At 39.9% G+C, this 20,930-nt stretch overlaps 1 protein-coding gene across 1 annotated transcript in view; it reads right to left on the bottom strand.

Moving 5' to 3' along the window:
• Nucleotides 1-20,930, bottom strand: part of LOC119901377 (KICSTOR complex protein SZT2-like) — a 29,778-nt gene that overhangs the window by 690 nt on the left and 8,158 nt on the right. Inside the window, exons 5-12 of the mRNA XM_038717005.1 lie at nucleotides 15,147-15,326; nucleotides 10,797-10,988; nucleotides 9,629-9,822; nucleotides 8,627-8,793; nucleotides 6,885-6,982; nucleotides 6,616-6,748; nucleotides 2,986-3,116; nucleotides 32-120 (exon numbers count right to left, since the gene is read on the bottom strand). Coding sequence (XP_038572933.1) covers nucleotides 32-120; nucleotides 2,986-3,116; nucleotides 6,616-6,748; nucleotides 6,885-6,982; nucleotides 8,627-8,793; nucleotides 9,629-9,822; nucleotides 10,797-10,988; nucleotides 15,147-15,326 — 1,184 coding nt within the window. The remainder of the gene's footprint in view (nucleotides 1-31; nucleotides 121-2,985; nucleotides 3,117-6,615; nucleotides 6,749-6,884; nucleotides 6,983-8,626; nucleotides 8,794-9,628; nucleotides 9,823-10,796; nucleotides 10,989-15,146; nucleotides 15,327-20,930) is intronic.

Below are 20,930 nucleotides of genomic sequence, written 5' to 3' on the forward strand. Positions count from 1 at the left end.
CTTTTTGTCCAGGATGCTGATGAAGAGGAACCTCTGGCGGGGAGCCGTCCTGCCCCGGCCTGGCTAGGACTGAACCGTCACTCTGCTCCAGAGCCTCGAAGCGCTGGAAACCTTTATGAGCTGGACAGGATAGAGAGAAAGCATTATGAATCAAAGCCAGACAGCACGCCATGTCAAGTCCTTTCACACGACTCCCGACTTCTTTCATCCGCTCTTTACCCAACTGTAGGATTACAGTCCATGGACAGCACCACGACTTGAGATCAACCTCTACATGTAATTATTTGATTTGTACATTTACTGGGGAACTGCTCAGGGATCTTTATAAGCTCAAATGCACAATTTACCCAGTTTTGGCTCAAAATGGGTGAAAGCTTTACCTATTTTAGGTACAACATTAATGCTGTCTAGAAATTTTGTAGGAAAAAACATTAATCAACCTGATAATCAGAAAACATGGAGATGTATTCTTGTGCAGGATATTATTCAGATTCCAGTATCATTCTATATGTTGGGGACATGATATCTTAGCTGGAAGAAACAGAAAATTTAATGTCTCTATCAATTGCTAGAGACTTCAACTTACAGAAGATTGAATCTCTACTTCAACTCTTTTAAACCAAGAGGGAAATACATTTTTCCTAGCAGCTGTGGGGATACTTCTTACTGCACTATACATATATGCCTTATAATAGTCTTGTCCACGTCTATTTTATTTAATTATATCCTTTTTTAAATGTACTTTATTTTGTCTTTTAAAGTGACAGTCAGCGCCAGTTAAGACTTTATAAACCTCCCACTGACCTGTGCGCCCAAATTACTGTTCATATTGACACACTCTAAGAGGCAGAGGGTGTGGGTGGAGGGCGTGTCCCTGCCTCTCCAGGCCGCACTTCAGTGTGGTGCAGAGGCTGACTATGTTTAGCACTATGCCCCCTGCCCCATGTGAAAGCTGCACCTATCTTCTAAAATATTTCCGAATTGGTGACATGTATCAATATAACAACATATCAAACAAATCCTTTAATTCACTTGTCTGTGTTTTGTGTCGCGCACACCTTAATTTCCAAAACAGGGCCTAAAATCTTTTTTAATGCCTTATGTAAAGATTTTGATTGTCTTTGTGTTTGAAAGCTACACTGCCTTTTGTCTACTTTTAACTACATACTGTTTTGTTGTTTGTTAATATATAATGAGAAATCAAAAATCTATATTTTAGCACTTTATTTCTCTAAGCAACATGTAAACATCCCATCAGCATTATTGTGTTAGCTGAAAGGCAAACTTACGGTGAACCTATTTAGCACTGGGATGTTTTCTTCATCTGAACTGTCTTCTGCAGGCAAACAGAGATGGTACAACAGCAAGGCGGCATGGACAGTGAAACACAGCTCCACACAAACTGATGTAAGCAGACACTTGCAAAATAACAGTTATGTTAGACAGCTGCTAGCATGGACAGAGAACACCAGAATCAAAGAGCAGCAGCAAGGGAGCATGTTGAAAGCTTGGAGCAAAACACTCATGCGTGGACCTCCTTCTCTACAGGTTTAAACAGGTGTTAGCAACATGCTGCTGATAGAAATGTATATCTTTTCATGAACATTAATCAACATCAGCTCCTTTGGATAGCTTATGGTGACAATCACACTACTGTGATCTTAACAGTAAAATTTAGTTTCTTTTCTATACCATCAAAGTGTTCCCTTGGAATCTGAAGTCTATATTTACATTCCCTTCATAATCCTGGTAGACTAGGAAAACAAAACCAAATTGTTTTTTGAGAGAAGGCAATAGTGAACTACAAGCACTGAAAAACAAACATCCATTTACAAAGCTTTAAATCTTAAAGCAACATTATGTTGGAATTTTATCTTAAACAGCTTCAAAATCATTTTGATACACTGATAAATCATCGGGACACTGGCTCGCAGTGTCAGCTACTGTGCTGTGTAACTGAGTTGAAAGGATGCGACGATGCCAAGCTGGCATTCTTTCTGTTGGACTAGGGCTGGGCAATCAAGCGATAATGAAATTATCATTATGGTTATTATTGAGCGGGCACATAAACCGGGCTCAGCACCCATATCTTAGACATAACATTAGCTAATGGCAGAGGCAAAAAGACCAAGAGGAACTACACCATTTATGTTATAAATCATCTACCAGGAATTTGCACTTGTACATTGGAGTACTGCATTGTACATTGATTGGCCACCGCAAAAGTTGAGAAAGGTTCAGAGATTTTTGTTGAAAGAACATTTTTATTATTTTGTTTTTGTTTTTTCAGCCTGGATCCATACCCTTGCTGTGCCACCACAGAGGTCTCAATAAAATGAATAGGAGGCTGCATTTTCCACACATTGCTAACGGGCCCTTCAATCCTGGTTTTGTGTGTCTGGATAAGTCTTCTCCATAGCTTAAGCATGACGGATCAGGGTATTCTAGTACTAAGCTGAAGCTCATTGTTTCAGGTTTTTAAAAAGCAGTAGACTAGTTAAACAAAAATGCCTCCACTAACAATGGCTATAAAACAATGGGTAAAGTCTGTAAAAGAGCTGATGAGAGTTATTTCCAAATGAAAAGGTTTGTAACTCTGCCAGAACATAATCGATACTCTAACATCGTCCAGGAAACTCCTGTGTTTTTATTTATGTCTGAATAGTAACAATCTTGTTAAATTATATTTGTTAGCTTCTTAGTCACCCTGGTCATGGACATCTAAAAGTTCAAATTCATTTACGTTACCTTTGAATTAGTACTTCTAGTTACTCTTAATTCTTAGTCTTTAAATGCTACTTACAAACTGCAAAAACAGAAGTAAACAGTCATAAGCAGTATTTCAAAACCTAACCGACTATAGATGATGTTGTGCCTTTATGAATTGTTAATCATTGATTGGGTTGCATTGTGTATGCTGTACAGTAGGCTGTGCAGAGTAGATGACCGCTGTGAATGTTTACAGACACTGGATTTAGTAGTTACCTTGCTCTGTGCTACAGTGCCACTGATGGAAGTTGCGACCAATGAGAATGAAGCTCCTTGTAGTGCCTGGAGGCTGTCTGAGGTTCTGGACCAGAGGGAATGGTACAAACATGTCTCCAGATGGGGGACAGCTAAAGAGAAGTTTAAGAAAGGGAGAAAACTCATTATTATATGACACAGTTGTAACACAATGCTGGTCTGAGATATTAAGGACACTGAGATGTACAGGTGAGAGGATGAAGGGCTGTCAGGCAGAGATCCTGCACATACGGGCAACAGTGTTTTTTTACGATTGTATTCCTTTTTTCTCCTGATGTGGAATATCCCATTCCCTCTGGAATGTGTCTGCTGACTCTACTGTTGGTGTCTGGAGGACTGAGAACAGATATGTCCTACCTCAACCAACCAGTAGGAGTCACTAGTATAGCGAGAAGGATGTAATACCTCACAGGCAACCGCACGCCGTGTTGGGCTGCGGTCGAAAAGTCAAAAAAATCTCCTTTTCTAACCTCCTTTCCTTGACCTCGATGGAAAACGTCACGAGGTCAAGGAAAGATGCAAAGGAGAATTCATAAGGAAGAGTACCTCGGGGCTCAGAGAATACGACTGCTCTTTTCTAAGCGTCGTAATTATGCGCCTGCAGATGTTACTGACGTGGCCTGCTGTGATTAAACTACAATGTTCTGAAGATGGACTACAAAAAAGCTCATCTTTGACACTGCGCCCCATGTTGTTGTAATGCAGGCCATCTAAAGGTGGACAGCATCGTGGAATATATTACCTAATAACCAAGATAGCAAAAAGGCAGATAAGGTAGCCTACCAGTCACTAAATAATGGACAGAGTTGTCACATTGAGAATGCTTGCTCACACTCACCCTCCTGCCCACCCATATTTATCAATTGTATGTAAATAAAGTTTTTCCCACAGAATGACAGCGTAACTGTACCGAGAGAGAGAGAAAGAGAGCGACGGGGTGAGAGGAGATGCTGAGAGAATATACGCGCTGCGCGGAGCTCTGTGAGCAACATTATCCTGACTTTGATCAGGTTACAAGACCAGGAACAGCTCGCATGGGTCTCAGTTATTGTTGACAGTTTAAGATATATGCATATTAGCAAGTTATGGCATAAGAGAGAAAAGGCTTAATAGCCAATGGTAACTTACATGGTGATCAACATCCTTTATCCGTCATGGTTGGTGATTTCTTTATTTTATTGTTGTAGAAAATACTTTTTTTTAATGCTTATTTCAACAACCCGAAACATAAAACGGTGTTGAAACAGTATCAGATTACAAAAAAGCCAAAAGAAAAAAACCAAAAGAAAGAAGGTAATTGTGAGTCTTATTAAAGTATCATAATGTGCTTCTGTATTGCAAGGATTTTGCTAAATGTGGTTGATGGATTTTATCCTTTGAGTTTGAGAACGTGCGCCGCTTTAAATGTTGCCGCTGCAAGGAATTGTGGGACGGCATTATCTCCTTTCCTTTCATAAAGGATGGTGCGGTGTACCTTATGCTAAAGGAGATATGAAAGGAAGCACTGAGGCTCCTTTCCTTAGCTTTTAGAGAATCGACCAGCTCTTATCATGGCTGCCACTGTAATACTTCCAGTTCACTTCACTTAGTGAGGAACCTTCTTAAGCAAAAAAGACTTTTTGAACGCAGCCTCGCAACCAGACACCCACAAAGTAGACATCTTATAGTATGACCAGTATCCCCTGAATTTGTTAAAGTAATGTAAATGCTCCGTACTTGTATAGCGCCTTTCTAGTCTTTTCGACCACTCAAAGAGCTTTTACACTACATCTGCATTCACCAGTCAAACACATTCATACACTGAGCCTAAGTGCTCAAACAGAAACTAGCATTCACACACATTCATACACTGGCGGAACAGCCGCCAGGGGCAATTCGGGGTTCAGTATCTTGCCCAAGGACACTTTGACACGCAGCCTGGGGGAGCCGGGAGCTGTCTTTTCACAGGCTCAGCATTCCCTGTTCTATACTGAACAATAGTTAATATTACTTTCTAGAATTTCTATCTAGAACAAAAATATACTGAAAATCCTTTAACGATGTATTAACAAATGTAACTGAAATTCAATTTGTGAATCAGCACTATGGGTTATGAGATATAGAGTCTAAATGAGTTAACTTCAATTATAGCGGCACCTGTAAATTTTGTGTGCAAGTCTTTCGACACATTTTCAACAAACTGTGTAACTTTAGTGTCTAAACCACTTTAACAGAAATGGCCTATAGATCAGTCTCTTTTCAAATAAGGAATGAAGATTATTCTAAAGATGTATGATGACTGGACAAATGGTCATTGAGTTATGGCCATTTTCTACGACATATGGGTACCAGAACCGGGCGAGTGGGCAACTGAACTAGGCTCAGCAGCCTCCCAGTGAACACTGCCACGGGACAGAACACAGCCTCAGAGACCAATGGAAGCCAGTTAACGACAGGAAATACAGTACGGATGGGATTTACATCGGGTGGGAGCGAGAGGGAGGCCGGGCATCAGAGAGGCAGCGACAGCGTGTAAAGCCAGAATATTTTCACATCTAACTTCTTCGCCAAACCAGAGGTGATGATTGTTGGAACAGTGGACCAAGACAGTTTTAGTGAGTTTTATTGATGTGTGTTTCTTAAAGGCGACACCAGTGGTTCTCCGTGTTTATACTTGCTGTCCATCGCTTTTTTGTGACTAGTTAGGTTTTATCTGAAGCATCACAAACTTTTCTTGACGCCTTTTTTTTTTGTTTTTCCCGCTACAGGGTCTGCCATACTCCTAGCTGCTGTAGCTGCTCCATCGCTACAGTTGCATCATCTTTTTTTGATTTTGTACAGCAATGGCAGAAAGTGGAGCCACATGGCTCTGGGTTGCTTCTCCATCAGGTCTGGGAAACCAGTCAATGCTGGTTGACGTAAAAAGCATCACTACTGGCGTGCCAGCGTCACCACAGACACCAGGTTTAAAACTCCAGTATTCTGTAAATACAGAGAGATTTACCTTGTGGTAAGAGGCTTAATCAGCACTGTGTAAACTCGTTGGGCGAGGCCTTGAATTTAACAGACACTCATTTATATGTAAATGCTAAGAGAACTAAAAACAAAGTGCTGCTTAGCAACGTCACAGAAATTGTTGATTACTTCCCATAATTTTTGATAATGAGCAAGCTACTTGATAGCTTACGTACACTGACACGGACACACACACAACAAGACAGTGTTGCACTGTTACCACCAGTGGGTCTTCACTGTCATTTAAAGAGGAGGAGATGAAAGAAACTGAAATGACAGTTGGCTTGTAAATGATAAAACCTATTAAAATTTCAGCTGAAGAGTAAAGAAAGCGTAGGTGATATGTACAGGCTTAAATGTCAGATGAATTGGAAATCATAAAAAGGCTGTTGAAGTCAGTTTTTCTGCGGCTAGGTGAGATCATTCAAACATGGATACTATACAACAGCAATCAATTATATAATGAAGTAAATACCACAGCAGTATGTGGCAGTGTTACTTTTCCATGATTCTCAAAAACAGAGGAGGTAGTAAGTCAATCCTGAGAACACAATATGACAATATGACAGTTTCAGAAATTGATCAAAAGCAGCTCACCTTGTCTTCTCAAATGCCTTCACTGTTGTATCACTGGCCAGAGAACTGACCAAATTCACAATCTCTGCCAAGATGGAAGGTAGCAGGAAGTGTGAAGCAATTTCAGCCGTGCACTGTTGTATGGAGTGGCAGCCTGTTCACCAGTAGCCCGGTCATAAGGACAAACAGAGTGAGAGAGTGAGAGGAATACAAAACCTCGTCTTCAGAAGTCTTTCTGATATCAGTTTAACATCCTTGCAGGAAATATGGGAGAATCAACCATCACTTACCAAGTTTAGCCATGAAGGTGATCCATGGCTGGCAGGTGACTTGGTAGATGGGGTGTAGAGTGCCCGCATCGCCCTCTTCCAAATGAGACGCCTGCCTCCTACACAGCCACAAAACAGCCATACTGTATTAGGACACTGCTATTGGCCCCGTAGCACTAAGGGACCAGAGCCGAGTTAACTTAAAAGCTTGCTGATCAACTGTCAATAACAAAGTTATTTCCTGCTCAGGTGCTGTCATTTTTAGCTTTCACAACTGAATTTCAGGCTAGTATTCTAGCGGAACTTCATGACATTGCTAATCCATGCACAAAGGTGCCTTGCTTAACACTGTACTGTGGATATAGACATTCACAAGTTTATACACGGTAGCAATTTGTTCTGGTTATTTAAAACTGAAATATAGAGTTTTAGGCCAATTTTAGCCCAACTGAGAATACATTAATTGTTTTTTTCTGCAACAGCAAACAGATCAGCTCTGTAAATGACATCTCCTGCTCTACCGCTTTAGAAAAACAGTTACCACAAGGGAGACATTTATACTGTTTGTTGTCATGACAGCCTCCTGTCTGTGCACAACACAAAAAGAACCTCACATTTTAAACCACAACCCATTAGAATTGCCATTCTTTTTTTATTTGAAAGTGACATTGTTGACTGATCAACTTTATATATAAAGTGTAACTTTATATATAATAAATAAAACCCGACAGTACATGTGGCTAAAAGTAAAAAACAAGAACAAACAAGAGAAAAACTGTACTGCTAATGTCAGTTTGCAGATGATTTGATGTAATAGCTAATCATCTGCAGCACTTTTTAACATTGAAAACCTGCATTCATTGATGTTTTGGCCACTTGTTGGCAGCGCAACAAACTATAAACACAACATGGACATGTTATCACTTTATAAGGTTGATTTGACAAACATGTTATAGGCATTTACTTACTTAAACATCCATCAGAAACAGAGCAGCATTGTTGTTATTTCGTCGTTTTTTGAGTCGTGTTTGTGTAAAGTCCAATATTCCCTATCATTCTAGCTCTGTTTTGGTCTCAGCTCTTTAGTGAATATCAGACTATTAAACTGATAATTGCTCCACTATGTATACTGCAGCTAGACTCTAAATATGTCATTCATTCGGTTGCTGGAAACGTAGTGTTGACTGGGTTTTCTCCCAGCTGCTCACTGCTGCTGAAAACGAGACAGACGACCCAGAGAGACTGAACCCAAACAGTAAAGTTGTGGGTCATGGAACCAAAATAACGAGCTAATGCTGGACAGGCAGGCTGCCAAGGTATGTGATAATCCTCTGTGGGTTCTTCACCCCTTTCACAATGCATTGCACTGTCCCAGGACCCATTGTTCTTTATAAAATGCACTGATCAGTTAGTTTAGATGCAGAATGGTGTCGTCCCTTTCCCAAAACACTGATAACGAAAGTGTCTTTCCCTGTAAGCTGCAGCTAACAGCAAAAGTTTGTTTACATTGTGTGTCCTTGTTCCCAATGACTCAGCTGTCAATCAAACATGTTCACTGCCCTGCCCACTAACAGGTTTGGAGATATTTCTGATGTATCCCGTTTCAGTAATAGAAAAAAATCCATTAAATTTGGAAATCCTTTTAAGTAATTGGAAAAAGGGGTGACCTATTTGTGATTCCAGTCAAGTCTTTGCAGTTTTAGTATTTATTTGTAATAATACAATGCAATGCTTTTAGTGATATAGTTTCGGATCTACCCCACCTCTGGGCCTGCTCCAGCTCCACAGCCATAGCTTTCTCCTGGCTCCACTGCTGCTTTACGTTCTCCGTTTTGTGTCTTCGTCGTGCTGCTCGACCCTCCTCTCCTTTTTCTTGCACTATGTCGTCAGTTGTCTTTGGGCTCCCGAGCTCTGATGAGTCTGGCTTACTCTGTAAGGTGGAAAGGAAATGCTTAACAAGGCGCAGGTTGTACGCAGGCTCATATGGAATAAAAAGCGTAAAACAGATCCAGACTTGCCACAAAGATAAAGGATAAGTTTGGTAACAACAATCTGATCCTGTCAGTGACAAATACAAACCCATTAGTGGACAGACTTTGACAGGGCGCAGTCGCCTGCAAGAATTCTGTTGCAGACCTGTTTTATCCTGCTGACTGCAGCGCACTCACTCATTACTAGACCAACTTCCTAAAATGTTGTCCCAATTAGTCCCATAGACACCAAACATGGGAAAATAGCTTTAAAAAATATCAATGTTACCCTTTAATGCAAATTTAATCTAAACCTCACAAGTAGCCACTGAATTCTTTGCAAAGGGAAAAGCTGGAGGCATGTGGTTCAAATTTTCTATTGTGTATATAATGTCATCAGAGCATCACAATGGGTTGGGTGTGAAGATACAAGGCAAACAATTCAAAGCACTATCTGAGCCCTTAAACCTAACTGAGAATCTAATCAAGGAACACTTTCATTCCATTTAGAGGTCAAGACATTTTGGTTAGTTGGTTTTAAATTATTAAAGATGAACAGACATTAGTAGTATTAGAAATGTCTAGAAAACACTGAATAATATTAGTGGGTAGGTGGTTTCAGTTCCATTATTATTTCAGTCAGCAAATGAAAAGAATTCACAGAATAACTGCAGTTTTAATGTAACCCATATTTAATAATATCTGTGGTAATAAAAGTCTGAGTATTGCAATAAATGCTAATGCTAAGAGAACACAGTTCCATGACGAAAACCTTCAGCCTCTGGAGGAACTGACCAGTATGTCCCAGAAGCTCCGGCGAATGCTCTTGCTAGTGGGTGTGGTGGACTCGGGTGTGCTTGTCCCTGTCATGGGGGTGCTTCCCGGAGCTTGGGTTAAGGTGATGGGAGAAGGGCTGGTTTTAAAGACTCTTGTACTACTGCGCTGCCTGGGGCTGTCCTTCACTTCTTTCACCTCAGGAATCAACACTCCTGAAGACACATTTAACAAAGAGAGGACCACAAAAGAGTATCAGACATGTATATTTGAGTGGAGTTCCGCACGGCTCTCTGATCAGCAGTTTGAACTAGAGTTCCACTACTCAACCTGGCAGGTCCCCACCAGTCTAGTTCAGGCCATTGTACTGTTGTGTACAGCTTTGGGTTTGTTCATTCACAAATATATTTTAAGACTTTTCTCTCTTTGTGTATGTCATGTGTTGCATGTACACATGTTAAGGCCTAGTGGGAAGAGAAAGAGTTTAGCCAATGTGCTAACTGAACTGATGTACTTAGTAGTGGATGATAAAGCAAATCTATACTGTTGCTTGGGGTCTAGATGTGGGTTTCCGTCACAGATTTGGTGGGACTGGTCAGGTTCAGTCGAGGCAGGTCTTAAAGGTGCAGGATTGCACTAGGTTCAGGTCATAGTTTTAGATTCGTAGAGAACTAATTTGGACTGATACATTTGAAGAAATAGAAGTATTAACTTTTCCGTGAGATGGACAAGTGACAAAAGCCAAAAATACTCCAATCACACTTCAAAAAACGCCGGGGTTGCACTTTGTCCTTCAGGTTGTTGGACCATGGCTAGTGCAAACGTGTTCCACACATACTTGTAATATACACCACAAAAAGACCTGCATTAATGTTACATAAAAATTAACATAAAATGTTCAGCTATGAACAAAATATGATTAAAGGTTGAATTTAAAATTTCAACAAGATAAGGTTTATTCCCTTTTAATAAACAAGTACTTCTAAATAAATAATACAAATATTTTCACCATATTGTGACCCACTGTGGGCAGACTTAATGTCAACACCCGGGCAACACAGTGCAATCCAATACAATGTAAATATATTTGTTAAGTTTATCTGTTTTGTGTTGGCACTGTGTCAGAGGGAAGTTGATTCATGTGTGTGCTGGGTTACATTATGTTGTAATCTGTTGCTTTTGACCTCACCTGTAGCCTCTTCTTTCTGAGATTTGGATGTGGGGCACAGCACCCCTAGACAAAGAGGATTTGGCAAAACTCTCAGCTCCATGACAACATCACAGAGTGCGTGGCGAAGTGCCCCCTGCAGTTTATCACTTAACTGTAAGGGGCTGACGTTGCCTTGTTCCCAGATGTCAAACTGCACATACAGCTGTGGCTCTGTTTTGAAGACAAGCAGAAATAACACGTGTTTAACGCTCCCATACATTCAAATGAAAACAAATGGATGAAAAAAAACATTAAAGTTGCAACACTTAATCACATTGTTTTAGTTCCTAAAAGTGGATCAACTGTAGTTTTAAAATAGATAAAGGCAAGTACATACAGTCGGCATAGGTGTCAGGGGTAGTATTCTGGGGAAAACTGAGGCTGTTACTCGTCTCCACCTTGTCATTTCTGTCAGCAGGATCACGATTATTCTGATTATGATATGTTGATATTTAAAAGCATAGCACAGGGGACTGTCCAGTTAAGTCCACACTTCCAATGACATACCACATAAAAAGTGTCATGCTTTACCTTACACACAGACCTCTTCCACTTCCCTTTGTACAGGCTGATAGAGAAAATATTGTGCTCATCTTTGGAGGGATGACATTGGATTTCTGGCACCAATGTAAACTCTGCCTTCTTACCTTCGGTCCTCTGCTGCTGCACTTTGATCCAACCAGCAACCAGAGTGTTTCATCAAAATAAGCATCATGCACTTTGAATTTTTGAATAATCTTTCATTAACATGTCTTCAAACAATATACAATGGCACATACTACTACTTGCCTGCTCACCCTCTCTCTCTCTCTTCCCAAATAACTACCATTATACATTCCTCTCTCACCTCTGGTATTGTTCCCTCATCTTTAAAATCAGCTGCAATAACTCCTATACTTAAGAAACCTGGTGCAGACCCCAACAATTTCAACAACTTCCATCCCATCTCTAACCTACCTTTTCTTTCTAAAATCCTTGAAAAAACAGTTGCATCTCAGGTCCATGCACACATGTCTGACAATAACCTCTATGAACTATTCCAATCTGGTTTCCATCCCTGTCATAGCACAGAAACAGCTCAGCATGGCAGCTGATTCCAGACTACTTCTCATAACATCCTCCTTGACAGATTAGTCTCTATTGGTTTCACTGACACACCCTTGGACTGGTTTAAATCATACCTCTCTGGCCACACTCAGTTCATCCAACTCAAACATTTCAAATCAGAGCTATCCCCTGTCACTACCGGTGTTCCCCAGGGCTCTGTCCTGGGGCCCCTTCTGTTCATCATCTAGCTACTTCCTCTTGGCCATATCTTTCATAAATTTAACATCCATTTCCACCGCTATGCGGATGACACCCAGCGAGGTCCTCCCCACCAAACCCACTGACTAAACAGTTTTTTTCTTATCATTAACAACTCCCAAGTTTCCCCCTCCCCTCAGGTCAACAGTCTGGGTGTGATCCTCGATATTACACTTTCATTTCAAGCTCACATTAATAATGTCAGTCGGTCTGCATACTTAACCATATTCCCAGTTAAACACCGCATTGATTTCAAGACTTTGCTCCTGACCTTCAAGGCCATTCACAACCTCGCTCCTCTGTACCTCACTGCCCTTTTTCATATTAACACACCCACCCGTACACTCTTAGTTCTTCTTCTATTCACCTCACTGTAACTCCTACTCATTTGACCACCACGGGGTTCAGAGCCTTCAGCCGGTCTGCCCCTTGACTCTGGAACTTTCTTCCACCAGATATCCGCAACGTTGACTCGCTTTCTATTTTTAAATCCTGCCTGAAAACACTTCTTTTTTTTTTTATCAGGTCACAGCAATCTTTGTTTCCAATTGTTATGTACACTGATTTTATGCACTGTAATTATAGTTGTTCATTTTATCGATTTATTGCTGTAATGTTTTTTTGTTTTGTGAGGTTACCTTGAGTGTCCAGAAAGGGGCCTATAAATAAAATGTATTATTATTATTAGATGGAGAAATGTATTATGACAGTCACTGTCCCGTAAATTTGAGGATGGCTCTATTTTTAATGCCCAAAAGCAAACACCTGGAATCTTATTTGTTGGGTTTTTTCCCTGTTGCAATAGCAACAACACAGTATGACTATCACTTTCTTTTATTAATAAGCTTCCAAAACTCAGATTTCATTTTGATTTATGGCCCTGTGATGCAGTGTCACTTTGACAAATTTACCTCCAGGAACAAAAACCTTGCAGACTTGTATTCATTGACCAGGAAGATTTACTCGCTCAATTTTTGGGGCATTTAATATCTAGACTTCAAGTTTAATAGCCATACTGTTACCCATAACGAAGCTTGACATTTATGACTGTAATTAATCAAATTTTTTAATTAATGGAGTTTATACAATAAAATGACTCCTGGCACTTGCTGTAACCTTGTAACATAATCAAATTCAATGTTATTATGACAATTTGAAAACCAATGACATAGAACTCCTTCTCTGTTGTCTCAGTTGACTAGTCTTTGTAGCAGTAGCCTCTGAAAAGAGTTATATATGTCTTCTGTGGACTTGATGAGCTTTCCCACGTCTAAGAAAAACCTCCAGAAGATGTCCCACTGTAAGACCTGCTACTAACATGTAATCTGGATCAGAAAATGCATATTAATGCTGGTGTACATGCACACAGAACACACTGCAATCAGAGTCAATCAGATCTGCCAGACCCCATCTGCAGGTGGTCTGACTCACATTGTGATCTGATCTCAGACTGCTATGAATGACATTTTTTTCACATTAATCAGTCCACCTAACCCGCCTGTTCCTGCTATAATTCTGCCATTTCAAGCTGCCTTTCAAAAAGAAAGAGAAACTTTCTTCATCTACAAGAAGAGAAAGAAGTAGAACCCAAACAGCAACATCAATTCAGGAGACTTTCCAGAGACTGCAATAATGTGCAGGGCAAAAGTCACATGACCAACAGGTTTGATCAAACCTCTGATTACCTTCTTACAGTATTAGTAACATTAGCCCCGTTAACAAGGCTACTTTCATCTCGCACACTGTAGTGGCGCCTCAACACTATCTCGCATTACTTCCCTTGACCAGAGACACACCATGCTTGCTGGAAAGTCTCCCTGCTCCACCAGCTAATTTGCGTGTTGTTTTGATGCAAATGTGGGCAGAACTGAGATAAGGACATTTAGAACCTGGTGTATGCCTATGATCAGATGTCATGTTAATACTAGGTGTAAATGAGGTCCAAATTGAATGAAAAGCCAGCATTACAAAGGGTAAGGATGGAGATGTGAATTTTGAAAAATGTGGGTGTGTGTCGCAGGGAGTATCTAATGAAAATGTGTGATAAAATTTCATTGAGAGGTGCAGAACATTTTTGGAGTTTGGCCTACACTAAGGACTAAAGTCAGGATATGTCCGTCTCTGCAGCTTCAGTTTTGGCCATTTTTCAAACCTCATCTTATGCGTCTAAATTTCTGGATGTTGCGATTTGTGGAGTAACTGAACATTTAATACCCTAAATCATATGAAAGATTTCCACTGTGGCCCATTTGGAGTATCGTGCTCATTTGGGGCCTCTATAAGGGCTATACAATTCATTTGCATGGCATTCCAGCAAACATTCTTTATTTTCCATACTGGATCCTAAACTAGTTCATTTTTACCCCTGTGCTGTCATTGTTTTGTACTGCTGCTTGCTTGGTGCTGGTGATTTCAGCAGCTCCACTCAGGGTGCCCCGATGGCCTGGTGGTTACATGCAACATTTGAGCTTAGATTCCGGCTATGGACCTGTGTTTCATATCACGCCTCTCTCTCTCCACGCTGCCTTCTCCCTACTGTACGCTGCTGGCTCTCATATAAAGGCTAAATAAAGAAGGGAGAAAAAATAACTGCTTCATTCCATCTACCCAGAACAGCAAATCATCAAAGGATAAAAGTTACAAAAATGTTGTTTTATATATATTTTACATCCCTACTTTATGCCATCACCCCATTCCAGTCTTATTTAAATGGCAGGGTCTCTATCTTCTTACAGGTACTAAACAATACTCTTCATCTGTTTTCCTACTGTGACACTAATTTCACTGCATAATAAAGTTTACTTTATTAAAATTATTAACATTTTTGGACTTTCATTTTTGCTTTATGGTGAGTGCTTAGCTTTATATGATGAACTCGGGACTAAAATTAAGTCAGTGCAACTAAAATTTTGACTGTGTTTTATCACCTCCTACCTACAGACCCTTCATCGAACCCTAATCCTTAACTTTACCCTCAGCAATTTCACAAATAAAGTTTGGCTACAGCTGCTCAGTGTTGTTCACCTGTGCCTGAGCTGACATCGATGGAGTACACTTTGCACACAGTGGTCAGCTCATCGAAATGGTCCGGATGAAAGGGGATGGTGCAGTTCTCTGATCTCTGCAGTGTAGCACAGTCCTGAGCTGGAACCTGGAGGGGACGACCATGGGCATCCACAAATGAGAGGGCGATGCAGGCAATACCTGAAAGAGCAGTGGAATTTATTAAAATGGCAGCTCATTGGGTTATTAATTTCTACAACCTCCTGAGTCACTAATCATTTCCTTTCCTTCGCAATTATACAAAGATTCGTGACAATGATGCAGTTTTCATAAAGCCCTGGGGTTATTAGGCAATTTTCCAAATAATAATATGCAAAAACCTTGTTTGAATGCCATGGTGTGTGTCACCTTAACTTTCTGTTTTTGTCAGTGCAGCACAGATTTAAAGTTCTTTGACAGTGAAAAGAGGTGTCTTTAAATCCATTTTGATCCTTTGATGCTGCAGTTCCTCATCACATTACAGCTGTGCACATGCTGCAGCATAAAGCATAGCCGCCCTATAACACTGCTTGTGTAAGACAGGATTGTTGGATGTGTTAGCTTTGACACTGGCAATTATTGCACACTATCAAGTAAGCGGCACCATGCATGGAGCCGGGAGGACGTCTTGCCTTTACAGGCGGGAGAGACAGAAGACACAGATGCATTTCTGAAATACAAAGCAGTTTTTTATCTCAAACATTAAAACACCTTTCTTCTTATCAATTTTTTTATATATAATAATTAATTTCATATATTTTCCTTTTCTAACATACACACACACGCTTACTGTTTTGTTTATTTACTTTTATTTTTAATATTTATTTTTAATGAATTTTTATATTTATAATTTTTTTTTACTATTATTATTTTATTTTTTATCTATTAACAAACAACTTTTACTGTTTTATTTACTGATTTAATGAAATGTATGAAATGAATTGTTCTTTACTTCACTTTTGGCAATATTGTTGTTATACATTCATGCCAATAAAGCTGATTTGAATTTGACAAAGAGAGGGAAGCTGTCCTATGACACAAATTAATTGATTGCACACAAATTATTAAAACATACCCTAATTTACCCCAAAAGACTAATAGTTCATTTATTATTCATCTAAATAATACTGTAAAGAAAGGGTCATATGTTGGACTGCCAAATAAAGACACCATCATATCCAGGATTACTGTAAAAGGAGCATTACTGAAATGGTGGAAAATGTACATATCCATAACTGTTGCGCTGACAAATTCACAGGTGTTCAGCGTGGCTGTCAATAAAAGTGCGGGTATCAATGACATCCCACCTCTCACAGTCAACTGACAGCTGAAAGTATCAACATATAGACCAGACTGAACAGCAAAGGGCAGTTTACATTTTACTTAGTTTTAAATAGTAGCCTACATTACAACATGGTTTTGCATCTGTGAATGAGTAACAGTCGTGATCTTGCGCAAGTAATAGGCCTAAATCTCTACTACTACCAGTGTCCAATATAACATTTTCCCCCCACTGGCCCATTGCATATTTTTACTGGCACAACAACGTTACTTTATTAACTGATATACATTGTAATGATTCATTCATACAATAAAGAAATTATTTATTTTCTCCTTACATCATTTTAAAAAGATCTTATTATTTACATTTACATTTGGCAGAAGCTTTTATCCAAAGCGACATACAAGCATCAACAGAGCATCAAATACAGATCTACAACTGACAATACATACTAGTAAGAGCAGCAATAAATACTAGTAAGAGCTCATAGTACATACCACATATCAATGTGGTAAATACCTAGGGAAGGAAGTAAGAGTTAAAGAGGTGGTATTATGCTCATTTTCAGGTTCAAAATCTTAATTAGGGGTTGTACCAGAACAGGTTTACATTGTTTAATTTTCAAAAAACACCATATTTTTCTCATACTGCACATTGCTGCAGCTCCTCTTTTCACCCTGTGTGTTGTACGCTCCACTCTTGAGCTACAGAGTGATGCATCTTACTTGCACAAAATCTTTGTTGGGAGTTGCACATGCGCAGTTCCCAGGTAAGGACTACTAGCCAATCAGAAGCAGAGAAGAGCGGGTCGTAAGAAACAAGGTAGTGTGATCCAAATCAAAGCCGCTTCAGGTCCACAACCACACAACATCATTCATTGTTCCACATCTTACCATCAGGACTAAACGTTGTTGCCGGTGTTCTGACGATCTATGCTGCTTTGCTGAAAAATGCTACCAAATCAATAGACTCGACTCTACTCGGCCCTGCTCCGTTTTCCGTTGCAGACAGTACCCACAGATAGTACGTAGCTTGTTGTCATAGCGACGCCACACTCAACTGCCGCGACGTAATGTTCAATGCGACACACACACCAGCGATCCACACATATTTCTCTTTAAAGTTAAAACGTTTCAACATTCCTCAGAATGTAAAGACAGATTAGCGGTATGAAAACCTTCCAGCTGTGTTTTCCTCTGCCGTTGTTGCTGCAGCGGTCTGTGTGACGGCGGGAGCAGAGGGCTCTGTGAGCGGGCGGCTGGCCGGCCTTTACTGAACTTATTTTGAAAGCCTTCTTGAGGAGGCATGACATTACATAGAAGATACCCCTGACTGGTTGGATTATTATTTGTGGATCATATTCAAACTTCCCCTGGTAAACCAGTGCCAGAATGATCTGTAGACAAATACAAAGCGATCAGCAAATACACTGGGATCTGCAAACACAGACACTTGAATGCTAAAAATTTGTATGCATGTCTTGAAACAGTGGTTTGAAAAACGTTAGGCTGTGTTTGTTTGCAAATTTTGTATAAATATAAATATTATATTGTGTAAAACAACAAAACAGTAGTGTCAAAATTCTTAAAACAAATTCAAAACAATCTACAAAGGGAACATGTAAAAAAAGAAGATTCTGGTTTTCAAGTACAAGTCACTGAGTTTGTGGATCATGGAGTTTGTGGATTCTGAATACATTTGTGGATCTTGTTTTCTATTTGTGGATCACGTAGAGTTAGTTTGTAGATTTTGTATCTATTTGTAGATCGTGTTTTGTGATTCATAGTCTGTGGATTTACAATGATAATGACATCGATTTACCCTCATAGGTTATTTAGCAGTTATTTATGTGCCTGGCTAAGCAGTTGTGTTACAAGGCGGCTTAAATGTATGTTTAACGCCTCTTCTGATGCCAGAATGGTTGCTAATTAGCAGCTTTGTAAAACTAGTGGAAATATATTAGAAGGGATGGTGGCTGGACAACTGAGGGAGCCATCAAGCCAGTGGAGCCAGCAAATGCAGGTACATGTGGAGTCCGCACGTATTTTTGCATCCAATTCCAATGCATACGTGAAAGGCAGCTTAACGAATGGTTGGGTAGCCCATGTTCCTCACAGACAGGATGCAAGATGAGGAGAAGCAGACTGTTTACATCAACGATGCTTCGTCCTCAAATGCAATATAAATTAACGAATGTTTGCCTGTTTTGTTTTTTTAATGTTAAGATGCCTAATTTATCAACACTATTTTGTTGCCATTGTTTACATTCTCACAGATGTATATTCAAAAAAATACACTAAAGAGCTATTACTCGATGGTTGTAAAATGGGTGGAAAATGCTCTGTGCTCTTTTAAAGAACTAGTTGGTGAGACAACTTTATTTTTATATTTAAGTAGCTCAAGCTGAGTTCACGCAACAACACAGTATCAAAGAGAATCAGAGAGCATTTCAAAAATCAATTTTATGGGTTGTGTTGTTTTTTGTGCAAGTCAAGCAGAGTCTTACTGTGAATACAGCTGAGCATGCTACATGCATCCCATGTTGTCTTGTTATCGGTTGCCCATGATGGCTGACCATGTCGATCTGGGAAATGAAGCTGATGATTGCTACAACAGTTACTTAATGAGCAGACTAACAGTGATGGAACTCAATTTGTAACTCAAGGCTGCCATCATCCAGCACTGAAGCAATTACTCTGTCACTCTGGCCCATTCCTATACAGTATATGAACACAGGGTGACATTGGGCTGATAATTCAATAAATGCTTGGCCAAATAAAACTATATTTTTAGAAATCATAATGCTGCCTTTGTTAGGATTTGGTTTTGTGTTCATGTTTTTCCTGTTTAGTCTGTTTTCATAGGTTTGGTTTTGTGTTCTCTATTTGATCTTGTAATGTTTAGGGTTTTGTAGCTTAATCTAGTCTTGTTCATTCGCATGTTTTAGTTTCTGTCTTGTCTCTTATCTTAGTTCTTAGTCCTGCGTTTTAGTTCTTTGCCTTAGTTCTTAGTCCTGTGCTTTAGTTCATGTTTAGTGTTTTTCCTGGTCTGTGTACTTCTGTGTTTTATTATTTTGGGTGGGTGCTTTCATGCCTGTAGGCCAGTTAATTTGGTCCGGACCCAGTAAAAAAAAAGGTTCACTGTTGCATTTTATTTCTGGTCCAGTTCATATTCACACTGCAAAACCAGAAGGGGGGAAATCCCACGCACGCCCCCCCCCCCCCCCCCCCCCCCTCTAAGTGAGAACTTAGAAGGGAGAAATCCAACACCATGACAAATACCATGATATAGTGAACATCGACACAGCAAGTAACGTAACTAATGTTAGCGAGGTTATGGATCTATAGCTAACATCACAACAACATCACGGCAGGCACTGCTGGATAGTGTTGTGTGGCTCGTCAGTTATATTTAATGCAATTTCTTCCCTGCAACACCGACATGAATTTATAATTTTCAAACTACCACACAGACAGACAAAGAGAGTTTCAAGGTCAGGAAAATTCCAAATGATCGGAGCACTGCTTGTGCTGGTCATTGCAAAGCCACAAAAACGGGGCCCTTAATGCCAAAAGAGAATAAGTAGTCAGCTTAGACATCAGTGCCTTATGAGTTCACATTGAAATACTTAAAATAGGGTATTCTATTTTCAGTGTATTTAGAATATGTATTGTGGTTGTGTTAGGGTCTTTGAAGCAGGAGTCACTGCAACAAAAGCCAGTACAGGACAAATCTACAGTAAGCTCAGCAGCAGAGAGACATAGGCTCAAACACAAGAAACACCACACTTCATGCACCTTTGAAGTCCATGCTAAATACATTTTTAATAAAACGTATATGCTGAGGTAAGCCTTAACTGAAGGAGGTACAGCACTGCAAAGGAATGCCATGAAGAAAAAAAAAAAGGCCAAGGGCAGAGCACATGGGGGCCAGCAGCAGCACGGTCAACACGACAGGTGTGAAAGCTTGTACAGGGGACGGAAGAAGAAATGTGGTACCTTTAAACTGAGAAGGTGGGAAGAGTTGCTGAACCAGCTCTGACATGGTACCTGGGCCAACATCAGAGACACCCAGAGAACAGTTACATTAGGTATGGACAAATATCATTTATTTACTTCTAATCCAATTTACCATCAGTAAACTCCAAGCAGTGTGGCAGGCACTGTTTCCTCTTAGTAAGGTCATGGGTTTAAATCCTCACAGGACCTCTGTGTGTCGAGTCAGCACGTATTTTTGCATTCGATTCAATGCATATGACAATCCTGGTGAAAATATATTTGTTGCATTCATCCAATTCTTTTCAATGTAGGTCAGTCTGGGACAGTGTCTTTATGATGTTTTCAGAATTATTGTTTGTCTGTAATCTCTCTTCTTATCCGTGAAGTGATCACATGTAAAATATGAGGGATAAATCCAGTCATTGTTATATTTTACTAGAGCATTTCACTTATTTTCAAGACCACAGACTGTATATAAAGATGGAC

This window comes from Micropterus salmoides, unplaced genomic scaffold, assembly GCF_014851395.1.
Source record: "Micropterus salmoides isolate LMB-PRFRI ecotype aquatic unplaced genomic scaffold, ASM1485139v1 Ms_hic_scaffold_13, whole genome shotgun sequence".
NCBI lineage: Eukaryota > Metazoa > Chordata > Actinopteri > Centrarchiformes > Centrarchidae > Micropterus > Micropterus salmoides.